Source organism: Theropithecus gelada, chromosome 1, assembly GCF_003255815.1.
Source record: "Theropithecus gelada isolate Dixy chromosome 1, Tgel_1.0, whole genome shotgun sequence".
In the NCBI taxonomy this organism is placed as follows: domain Eukaryota; kingdom Metazoa; phylum Chordata; class Mammalia; order Primates; family Cercopithecidae; genus Theropithecus; species Theropithecus gelada.
In genome coordinates this window covers 185,049,169-185,061,213 of record NC_037668.1, presented here as the reverse complement: position 1 = coordinate 185,061,213, position 12,045 = coordinate 185,049,169, and the positions used below count along the sequence as shown (strand labels likewise).

Here is a 12,045-nt window from a genome sequence, read left to right as displayed (position 1 = left end):
TATTTTTAGTAGAGACATGGTTTCAGTATGTTGGCCAGGATGGTCTCGATCTCTTGATCTTGTGATCTGTCCACCTCGGCCGCCCAAAGTGCTGGGATTACAGGCGTGAGCCACCATGCCCAGCCTAAAAATATTTTTTAAATGTAGTTCCCTAGGCCCCTCTGAGACCTATGAAGTCAGACTCTTGACGGCACATTTTTAACAAGCGCCCCCCCCGCACCCCAACTCCTTGTCTTACGATGGAAATCTAGAAGCCTCAAAGAGAGACTGATCATTATGCTAGTATCTCCTGGACTGCAGGATTCCTTTTCTGATAATCAATCCAACAGCCTGATTTATTTAATATACATTAAAAACTACGCAGACCAACATTCACTAGGGGGATAATACATGCTTTTAAAAATATACTCAGCTGGGCACTGGGGCTTGCGCCTATAGTCCCAGCACTTTGGGAAGCCAAGGTAGTCGGATCGCATGAGGCCAGGAGTTGCAGACCTGCCTGGGCAACACAGCAAAACCCCATCTCTACAAAATAAATAAAATAAAAATATAGTCAGTGCATTTTATAATAGTCTTTTTTTAAAACAATGAACACATTACTTGCATAATAAAGATATCAACATGCACGTATGGAAAAGTGACATGTTAACCTTTGAACATTACATATACAACATACTTTTGCTGTTAGAAGTCAGTGCAGTCGGGGTAGAGACATTAGCTGAAAAGGAGCACAGGCACGCTTCTGGGGGTGCTGGTAACACTCTGCAAGGCTTCTGGGTGCTGTTTAGATGGCTGTGTTCAGTTTATAAATTTATTAAGCTATATATTTAGGTTAATTACACTTTTCTACATCGTTGTATTTTAATAAATATATATTTTTTAATACTACTGGTTCCAAACAACGACTGGATGGCAAACTAGACCAGTACTTTGAAAATAAATTTGTCATTCTATACCATAAGTCTCAAAATATTCACTGCCTTGACCCAGGAATTCCACTAACAAGAATTTATTTTAAGGAAATAACATAAAAATAGATACAAAAAAAGGCATGCAGAGATGTGCACTGCAGTATTATTTATAATATGAAAAAAGCAGAAATAAGCAGCAAGTCCAAATAAGGGAACAGCAACACAAGCCACACAATGCAGTATTATATACTAGGCATTATGTACTAGGCATTGTGCTTATGAAGAGTTCAGTGAACAGACAATTCACAAAAAAACCCACAAATGATCAAACATGAATAGATACAATAACCCACTGGTAATCAAAGAAGTGTAGCTAAGAGATGTTTTCTCCAATTAGACCAAGAAAGATGAAAAAGACTGACAGTACTTAGTGAAGGTATATTCTGATACTCTATTAGAAATATGACTGATAAGGTCTTTTTGTAGGATACTTTGAAAACAATTTTTTTATTTTTATTTTTTTGAGACAGGATCTCACTCTGATGCCAAGGCTAGAGTACGGTGGTGCCATCACAGCTCACTGCAGCCTCAACCTCCCGGGCTCAAACGATCCTCCCACCTCAGCCTCCCAAGTAGCTGGGACTACAGGCATATGCTGCCACACCTATTTATTTTTTTAATTTTTGGTAGAGATGAGGTCTCACTATGTTGCCCAAACTGGTCTTGAATTCCTGAATTCAACTGATCTTCCTGCCTTGGCCTCCCAAAGTCCTAGGACTACAGGCATGAGCCACCGTGACTGGCTATGAATATTTAAAATGTGTATTCTCATTGAATTTTTTACGAAACAATTATGTAAGTTATGCTCACAAAGATGGTCACTGAAGTATGGTTTGCAACTGCCAATAATAAACAATAATCAAAATATCTACTGGTAGGTCAATGATTAAAGAAATCATAACAGAGCCACATTAGAGGAGAGGGAAAGATCATGATCTTTCATGTCAAAGACCTAGGTTTAAGACTTAGTTATGCTTTTTAATAGTTGCACTAAGTTTCCATTTCTTCTGTACATTTAGAGTAATATCCTTTGGGATCACTGTAGGGGTTAATAGAGGTAACACACAAAGCCTGATTAACAGTAGCCAACAATACAGCAAGCACTCAATGAACATTATCAGCAAATAAAAGTATGCAACTATTAAAAAGGATAGTCTGCTCCCGGGTAATACAGGACCCACTAGCTACTGAGCACCTCAAATGTGGTCAGTGCAACTGAGGAACTGAATTTTATTTTAATTAATTGATACTCCATTATCAGAAAACTTTAAAGTATGTCTGGAAAAAATTGGGTTTGTGATTCTGCTTTTTCAATTGTAAGTTCTGTAAACTCTAAATACACATCAAGTGTTTCCAATGAAAATTTCACATCTGAATTGAGATGTGCTTGAGTGTAAAATACATGCCAGATTTATTACAAAAACAGTTTTAAAAACTTAAATCTCTCATTAATATCTCTTACGTTGACTACATGTTTAAATGATCATGTTTTAGATATATCAGGTTAAATAAAATATAGTAAGCTCACCTATTTTTACTCTTTTAACATGGTAACTAGAAAACAGCCCTTCTCTAGATTTACCTGCGTCATTGTAGGACTATGTCCACAATGTAATTTTTCATAAAAAAAAGTTACAGATTATCATGCCACTGCTTTTTAAAAGTTTGCATATTTCAATGTCCATAAAATGGCTGTGAAAAATAAAATTGACACTATTACTAGGGAGTGAAATTAGAGAACAAAGAGGCATTTTCTCTTCTCTTTTACATCAAAAGTATTTGCATTTTATAAATACCAAGTACAGATCATTTTTAACCTAAGAAAATAAAATGCTATGATTGCATAATGGTATGATCACAACTGTGTAAAAACACAAGTGCCCTGCATTGGGAGGAAAATTATGAAGAAAATGCAGCCTTGTGCTGTGTATTATTTTGAGTTTAGGTTCCTTTTTCTACTTTTTACTCTTGAAAATTTTCTCTAATTTTATTTGAGCTTGCATTATCATAATTAAATATATATCTTAAAGTTGCAGTTTTTAAGTTTTATGCTTAATAAAAACCATGTGGGGCTATGTGTGCCTGTATGGGTGTTGCCCTGATGAGGCAGATTCTTCCAACAGCCACGTGGGTGAGCATCCTGTATGTGACCACCACCACCTGCAGGTAAGGATCTATGGCTTTCACTTCTTTTTTTTTTTTTTTTTTTTTTTTTGAGAAGGAGTCTCACTGTGTCTCCCAGGCTGGAGTGCAGTGGCACAACCTCAGTTCACTGCAACCTCCGTCTCTGAGTTCAAACAATTCTCCCACTCTGCCTCCCAAGTAGCTGGGACTGCAGGAGCCTGCCACCACACCCAGCTAATTTTTGTATTTTTAGTAGAGACAGAGTTTCACCATGTTGGCCAGGGTGGTCTCAAACTCCTGACCTCAAGTGATCTGCCCGCCTCAGCCTCCCAGTGCTGGGGTTACTGGTGTGAGCCACCACACCCCACTGGCTTTCACTTCTAAGATGGCACTTTATTCATGTAGGTCAAAAGTCAGCAGATACCACACAACAGAACACCTTCATATTGGAATTTGGGATCTTAAACTATGTTACTAAATAGTTTCAAACATCTTGTAACAATCTATCATGCCAAAAACATAATTACTCATCTTCTTTTTAACACATGAGGTTTAGAACCAGCAGTCAAGCAGTGAGTCCCAATAAAATATGGTTCATCTGCCAAAGGAACAACAAATGTCCTGGTTATTTATGCTTCTGTTCCCATTTCACACTGTCTTCCAAGCTGAATGAATGAGACATCATAAATCCCAGTGCTTCCCACTCATAACTCTTACATTTCAAGGTCATCTGTGCACACACTGGATACTTCACCCTTTTTGATTAACCAAAGCCATTTCCATCTTGACTTATAATTGACTGTAAACAATTCTCACATTGGAGCAGGTTCAGTTTTTTTGTGGAGAGGGTAATAGTTCTGATTCTAACTTTTAAAGTTAAAGTCAGAGAATGTTAGTGAGGATTATTTCATAGATAAAACTGAGATCCAGGGAGGTTGAATGACTTACCATAGTTAAGGTTTATTAAGGTCACAGCTTAGCCTAGAACTCAGGTTCCCTTACCCCTTATATTCACTGTTGTTCCGCCATATACTGCAAAACCTCTTGATCCTAAATTAAACCAAAGTCACTTCTAGGATGTATTTCTAAAACACAAATTTCACATGCAGAATCTTTGTGTATAGGTGACTCCACAAGAGTAAAAATGATTACCTCAAAAATACGAAAGCTATTTACATGAAAACTTGAATATTTTGGTTTCTTCACTAAAAACTGCCAGCAAAACTGAATTTGTACGGACTTAAAAAATGCTTGGAAAAACATACACAAGACTCTAAACAAGGAAGACTTACTAAAGGCATAACCAATGGACACTAATCAAGAAGAAACAGGCAATTTACTTCTTCAGGTTGAAGCAAAAAGAGAAAAAAAAAAACAAAAACCAAAATGCGTAGGGTATCACTGACTCCCCTGCCTATGAAACAGAAAGCATAAGTAGAATACACTGTTTGAAAGACAAAGTCAATCAAAATTTTGGAGCAACATTAAATGAAAGCCCACTAGTAATAGTAACAGAAGAGCTAACATAAATTTGTACAAATTCCTAGTTTGAACTTCATTTCATCTCATTTTCCAAATCTACTAACTCTCTGCTCCCTATTGAGCTCCTCCACCCAGAACCCAGAAATCTCTACGTACAAACACTGTTTAGCTAAATGTGGTAATATGGAATTATACAAAGTGTATTTTGTTTTTATTTTTAATCGAGTTAGCACCATTGCTATTTCCTTCTCTTCTACAGGACTTTCAACTAGAATATATTAAAATCATATCAGCAAAAGCTCAGTTAGGTACTGTTAGCCTACCACTGGTAAATACTAACAGCTTCCCCCAGAGGGGTCATAAATTTAAACAAGAATGATTTAGAACCCTAAAATATTCAGGTGGATCACATAGTTAAGTATGGTTTAGATCTCAACTCTAAAAGGACAGTAAGATTTTGAAGTACTAACTTGATTTAGAATACCTCTTATTACTCTGTTCTCACACTGCTATGAAGAACTGCCCAAGACTGGGTAATTTATAAGGGAAAGAGGTTTAATTGACTCACAATTCAGGATGGCTGGGGAAGCCTCAGGAAACTTACAATCATGGCAGCAGGTGAAGCAAGGCAACTTCTTCACAAGGCAGCAGGCAAGAGTGACAGAGCAAAGTGGGAAGAGCCCCTTATGAAACCACCAGACCTCATGAGACTCACTCACTATCATGAGAACAGCATGGGAGAAACTGCCCTCTCGATTCAATTACCTCCACCTGGTCTCTCCTTTAACCCATGGGGATTACGGGGATCACAATTCAAGATGAGATTCTGGGTGAGGAAACAGCTAAATCATATCCACCTCTTTCTAAGAATGTACTTTAAAAAGCTTTTCAAATACTAGAAAATGAACTTTGGATTCTTCTTTCCATTATACCAACGAACTTAATTTTCAATATATGAACCTCTAAATTTCAATCTGAAAACTTCCTAAGTCTACCTTGCAGAAAGAATGAATATAATGATTAAGGTTAAGGACATATGCTTCACTGCAAGGCCCCACTTAAATATTAACGTCTATAGGAGTGTCCTTCAAAAAAAAACCTACTACAAAAAAAAAAAAACTTATACAAAATAATTGGGGATTTACTTATCTTACAAAAAATATGTCACCTAACAACAAGGCTTCCTCATCCGAACAGTATTTTGAACTGGCTAGAGATTAAGAATGTCTAATCCAAACACTCACTGTGGATGGGGTATCTGAGGTTCAGAAAGGTTTCTCCCTCATTAAAATGTGGGTTTCTTTATAAACAATTTACATCTATGTATATAGAAAGGCAACTAATGAATAAAACAAGTAACAAGAATATATAAAGTTCAGTGATAATCTACCATTTGAAATAATTTCCAAAGGAAATCACATGATATTAAAGACTTTGGCAAACACATACTAAGGTTCCTGCCTAAGATGACTCTTAAAAAGCCATATGTTAGCACTGGTATGATCCCAAGTCTTTTTATTCAAGGAAGCTGCTTTCTAGTACATATGTTAAAGACAGCTGGTTCTCTTACATCTAGTTATGCTAATCAAATGGCTTAGCCATATAGTTTCAAAATATGAAACATTTTAATGACACAAGATTGTACTTAAATAATATTTTTTCTTAGATTATTTAATAATGGGTATTATTCTAAATAACTTAGAACTAAAGATTTGTTCACTTGGATCAATTTTTTACACTCTGATAGATGCTTGCTTGCTCTGGATAACTCTGGAATGGCTGTCAAGCAGTTACATATGGAAATGTCAGTAACATAGGTTGCAAGAGTTCCAGAAGCAATTCAGATGGCGGAAGAGGCTGCTATCCAAACCCAGTAAGAGTCACTCTTCAACAATGCAAAGTGATTACCAATCAATCAAAAAACCAAATGGTTTCTACAATAGTAATTGTTTTGTTCATCAAGAAATAGAGTACACTAAGAAACAAAAAGTGAGAAACATAACCAGCTTGAAGAAACTAGAGATATGGACAAGGGTCTAATCATTCAGGATGACACCATTTGAATGTACCCTGCCCAAAGCCAGCAGATTACTGTCTTATTTTTACTCTCGGAAATAAGCCTGACAGGCCGGGCATGGTGGCTCACGCAGGTAATCCCAGTACTTTCCGAGGCCGAGGCAGGCGAACTGCTTGAGTTCAGGAGTTCAAGACCAGCCTGAGCAACATGGTGAACCCTGTCTCTACAAAAAATTAGCCTGGTGTGGTAGTGCACGCCTGTAGTCCCAGCTACTTGGGAGGCTGAGGCAGGAGAAACACTTGAGCCGGAAGGCAGAGGCTGCAGTCAGCCAAGATCGTGCCACTGCACTTCAGCCTGGTCAACACAGTGAGACGTCGTATCAAAAAAAGAAAGGCTAAAAACAGATTTCTTTTTCTTCAATCACAGAATTTTGTTTTTTTGAGGGTGCAGTGACATGATCATAGCTTTCATGATCCTCCCACCTCGGCCTCTCATCTTGGTCCTCCATGTAGTTGAGACTACAGGTGTCTACCACCATGTCCAGCTAATTTTTCTATTCTTTTTTTTTTTTTTTTTTTTTTTTTTGTAGAGACGGGGTTTCATCATGTTGCCCGGACTGGTTTCAAATTCCTGGGCTCAAGTGATCCACCCACCTCTGCCTCCCAAAGTGCTGGGATTACAGGCATGAGCCACTATGCCCAGCCAATCAGAGAAATTATATGTGGGGAAGCTCGCATTTGATTCATATTTAAAAAGTGGTTTCAGAGGTGACCTATTAGTTTACAATTAAGGGAAAGAGCTCTAAGAAGTCTGGCTATTTCTTATACAGATAACACAATAAGATCATATTCCTTACCCTGACAACTTGCCGAGTACTTGTAATGAAGGCTTTTCTTATACTCAATTCAGTTGCATCAAGGTTAAATTTTCTAGGATTTGCTTCAACTATGCGTAGGTCAAAAAGTCAAGGTAAAACAATTTCATCATCGAAGCCTGACAACATCCTGTTAACTCACTGAATCTCTCACATGCAAACAAATAAAATCTGGCTCACACTTTCTGAAAACACAGTCAGCTGGACACCATTCATTCTCCAACTTCCTCTGCCTGCAGCCACTGGAGGGAGGATCCCTTTGCCCCAAGACAGAGATGACCTGTCGGATTAAGAAACACAGCCCCCGCTGATGAGCTTCACTATAAACACTTAGGGCTATCTGACCACAGCTGAGCTGGGTTCTTCCTGTTTGCCAACACTTGTGTCTATCCTTTTTTGACTCCTGATCATCTTTACTAAGCCAGCTTTTGCATGTCTTTTTCTCCTGCGATTCCAAACCACTTCCAATTATGCCAAGATGCTAATCCTACTTCTTAATCTAGGGAGATCAGGCCTTCTTCAGAGAAGCTGCCCTCATTCCCTTACCCTCTGGCCTGGTCCGCCGTACCATGTCAGACACTCGCATAGCTCTCTACACTTCTCTTTCATAGTCTGCAGGTATCTATTTGTGTTATTATTTGATTACCATCTGTTCCGCATCCCTATCCACTCAAAGTTCTGTGAGGGCTGGTATAGTGTTTATTAATCTAATCTCCATAACCAACAAAATGCCTGGCACATAGTATACTCAATAAACATTTGCTGAATGATGAGTATCTATTAAAACTTTTGTATTTTTAATCTCACATTTTCTCTATCTCCCCTAACTTTTTTTCCTTCCCTCCTGTCTCAACGGAAGAATTATCTCCCTGTAACTGTGCTTTTGATCCTGCCCCCTCACATATTTGCCACTAATCTTAGAGAACATACTTGCCTTTTAATAATTTAAAAGGTACCCGGGGTCATCATGAATAACAAAAATTTACTCCATGTATCAACTGCATACGAATCTGTGCTAACTATAGGGTGATCCTGACAGAAGCTGGTTTTCTTGATGCTTTATCTCACTTAGAGAAAAAACAGAACAGAACTCAAGAGCATGCAAGTGGCATATCTTCCATCTAAAGTTTTGGTTAAGTGGGATTTCCAGTTGAAAAGAAAAGGCCATATAATGAAGTTTTTACAGTTCTCCAGTGCATGAGTCAGATCAGTGGACTCACTTCACATCAACACCATGAATTAGCAGAACAGATCTGCTTTTACTAAATGCAGTTTCATGGAACAAGATGCCTCTTCAATGGATGGCGCCCATTGAACATCACTTCTTAAACATGACAGTCTACAAAAAGATTTTTTGATCTCTAATTACCAAAGTGTAACACTGGCCTATATGTACCTCTATATGATGACTGCTAGCACTATTACATAAGCTGTTTGCCAGGCGCCATTCTAAACTCTTTACCTGTATAATCCCAATAATCCTATGAGCTAGGTACTCTTGTTATCCTAACTTTCCACTAAAGAGGAAACTGAAGCACAGGGGGTTAAGTGATGGGCCCAAGTAACATGGTAACTGGTTGTAATACTATAACATAATAAATACAAATTTGGTCTCTGCACCTCATTCCTGGCAAACAGCTCCTAGATCCCTTAGAATCTCCAGAGTGATGAGTATCTTTTGTATGTTAATGGCATAACTGATGGCGGGGGGTTTCTAGATAGCCTCAGGATGAGGGGCTGGTCCCCAGAGAAACCAACCATGTGATTAGACAGTTGAAGCTTTCAGCCCCCTGCTCAACCCCACCCCAGGGGAAAGGGACTGACGGCTGAGTTGATCACCAATGGCCAACTGATATGATCAATCATGCCTACGAAATGAATCCTCCCCAAACACCCAAAAGGACAGAGTTCAGGAAGCTTCCAGATAGGTGAACATGTGGAGGTTCCTGGAGGCACCTGAAGAGGGCCTGGAAGTGCTGCACCTCTTCTCCTACACCTTGCAAGCATCTCTTCCATCTGGTTATTCATCTGTACCCTTTGTAATATCCTTTACAATAAACGGATAAACCTAAGGAAACTGTTTCCCAGAGTTCTGTGAACTGCTCTTGCAAATTAAATTAATTTGATCTATGGAGGGAGTTCTGGGAACTCCTATTTATACCTGGTCAGTCGGGAGCACTGGTCACAACCTGGGGCTTGCAACTGGCATCTGAAGTGGGAGCAGTCTTGTGGGACTGAGCTCCTAACCTGTGGACCTGATGCTATTTCCACGTAGACAGTATCAGAAATATCATACCGACTTGTGAGGGTAGAGACATAAAAAAAAAGAAAAACAGGGGTTTTTTTTTCCCCCTTTACATTGGTGGAGCCAGGACTTGAACACCGGGAATCTGATTCCGGGGTCCAGAGTCATAATCATTACACCATGCTGCCTTTATATATATATATTTATAGTACAGGATTTGTCACACACTGTACAAGAATGTGGCTACTCTACCTTAACTTACTGGGCAAATACTTTAAACATATCATGGTACAAGGAAGAGCACCAAACATCAATCAATTATAAAAGAAAATGTTTCATCTACATAGTGGAAACAACTGGAGAAAAACTTGTCTATTTGTCTGTTTACCCAAAATGGCACAGACAGCACAGAAAAGGATATTGATGGTTTCATCAAGGTCCTCTAGATCCCACTCTATGCTCCGGAGGTTGTTTCTCAGCTCGTTGGTGGTCCAGTCGATTTCTTCCCTTGTTGCTGTGGAGGGGTCCTGGAGGAGCTCTGTCCATCTCTGAAACAATCCCTGGGCAGTGTTGACAGCTTTCTGTACCTCTCTGTAATCAAGATGAGGCAAAGGAGAGAAATTACAGGCAACATTCCATGGACAAGTTACTGAAGGATTTAGGCTAACATTTACGATCATACACCATCCTCAGCAACCACCATTCCCACAGAAGGCTCTTCACAGACAAATATCAAAGTTCAAAACTTTGATACACAGTCTGAGTATTATGTTCTCGGCTGATGCCTGGAATACAATATCCATTATTTAAGCAGCTACAATATCAAGTTTGTTGGGGAAGGACAAATTTAATATTTTTCTCTGAACAGACTATACATAACAGTATAATGAAGCAATCCTACAAATCAACTAAAGGGCAATGGGCATTCCCACATGCTTTCACTTGGTTTGATAGTATTAATAATTTATACTCAGATGAAAAAGTCCTAATATAGCCTTTCTTTTCTTGGTATGGGAGGAATGAGAATGCTGGAGGGAAGGTTACTCTTATATAGCTCCCGTTTTATTATAGGTTAACAATTTTAATCCGAGAAATTTTTAAACCCAAAATCTCATTCAATTTCCAAACATTATTAGCTTTAAATATACCTACTTTCCTTAATTAAGCAATACCATATACCAGATTAGCGTTTGTTTTCGTTTTGTTTTTGAGATGGAGTCTTACTCTTTTGCCCAGGCTGGAGTGAAGTGGTGCGACCTCGGCTCACTGCAACCTCCATCTCCCAGGTTCAAGCGACTCTTCTGCCTTAGCCTCCCAAGTAGCTGGGATTACAGGCGCCTGCCACCACGCCTGGCTAATTTTTGTATTTTTAGTAGAGACGGGGTTTCGCCATCTTGGCCAGGCTGGTCTCGAACTCCTGACCTCGGGTGATCCACCTGCCTCAGCCTCCCAAAGTACTAGGATTACAGGCATGAACCACCGCGCCCAGCCAGATTAGTGTTTTTCTTGTTCAGAAAATGAGACGAGGCCATTAAGTGCTATGATCTAGCGTGTTTTTAGATTAGATATAGTCACAAGATTTTAAGAACTTTTACCCCCACCATTGGGCCAATATCCACCATTTAAATGTTATAATCTAATACTACCACATATAAAAGCCAAAAAGGAGTCATTTTATAACCATATGGTCTCTCATGTTTAAAGATGATAATCCCACTGCTCCCAAACTATAAGAACTGTTTTGATTCTTCTATGATTTCTTCTGGAACAAAGACCACAAAAAAGTGTTCTAGATGATTACGGTGTTTGTTGTCTACGGCTTTAAGACAGAATTCACACACATCCTATACCCTCTGACGTTTCAAGTACTGGAAAAAAGAAAGCACTAACAAAAATGAAGAAAAGCACCTTACAATATTTAGGTCTATGGCATACTGATGAGAGCTAAGAGGCTGAATGTTAAACAGAGAATACAGCTACTAGGCGCAGGCTGAGTAAATAAGCAAGCCAAATGGACAACAAATCTACCAAGGTCTATTCACATCTAGTTTACAGCTTAGGCAAGTCACCTCATTGTTCCTTTCATGTCAGCCTTTAGACTTTCAGTGCTAATGAGAAACCCTATTTAAGATAAAATGGGGAAGAATTAAGTGAGGTGCAAATCTATTTTCTTTACTCTTTATGGGATCTGGGTGATTCAGTGGAGAAAGAGCTATGTATCATTTCTTAATGCAAAGTAAGTCATCCTTTGGTATCCTGGGGGGATTGGTTCCAGGACCCCCACAGGATACCAAATCTGCAGATTCTGAAGTCCTTATATAAAGTGGCATAG

At 38.9% G+C, this 12,045-nt stretch overlaps 1 protein-coding gene across 2 annotated transcripts in view; it reads right to left on the bottom strand.

Moving 5' to 3' along the window:
• STX6 (syntaxin 6) overlaps positions 1-12,045 on the bottom strand; it is a 50,039-nt gene that overhangs the window by 22,481 nt on the left and 15,513 nt on the right. Inside the window, exons 2-3 of one of the 2 annotated variants that reach the window (XM_025377439.1) lie at positions 10,135-10,304; positions 7,451-7,545 (exon numbers count right to left, since the gene is read on the bottom strand). The exons of the other annotated variant lie outside the window; for it this stretch is intronic. Of the exons in view, the coding sequence (XP_025233224.1) occupies positions 7,451-7,545; positions 10,135-10,304 (265 nt within the window). The remainder of the gene's footprint in view (positions 1-7,450; positions 7,546-10,134; positions 10,305-12,045) is intronic. 2 annotated transcript variants of the gene reach the window in all.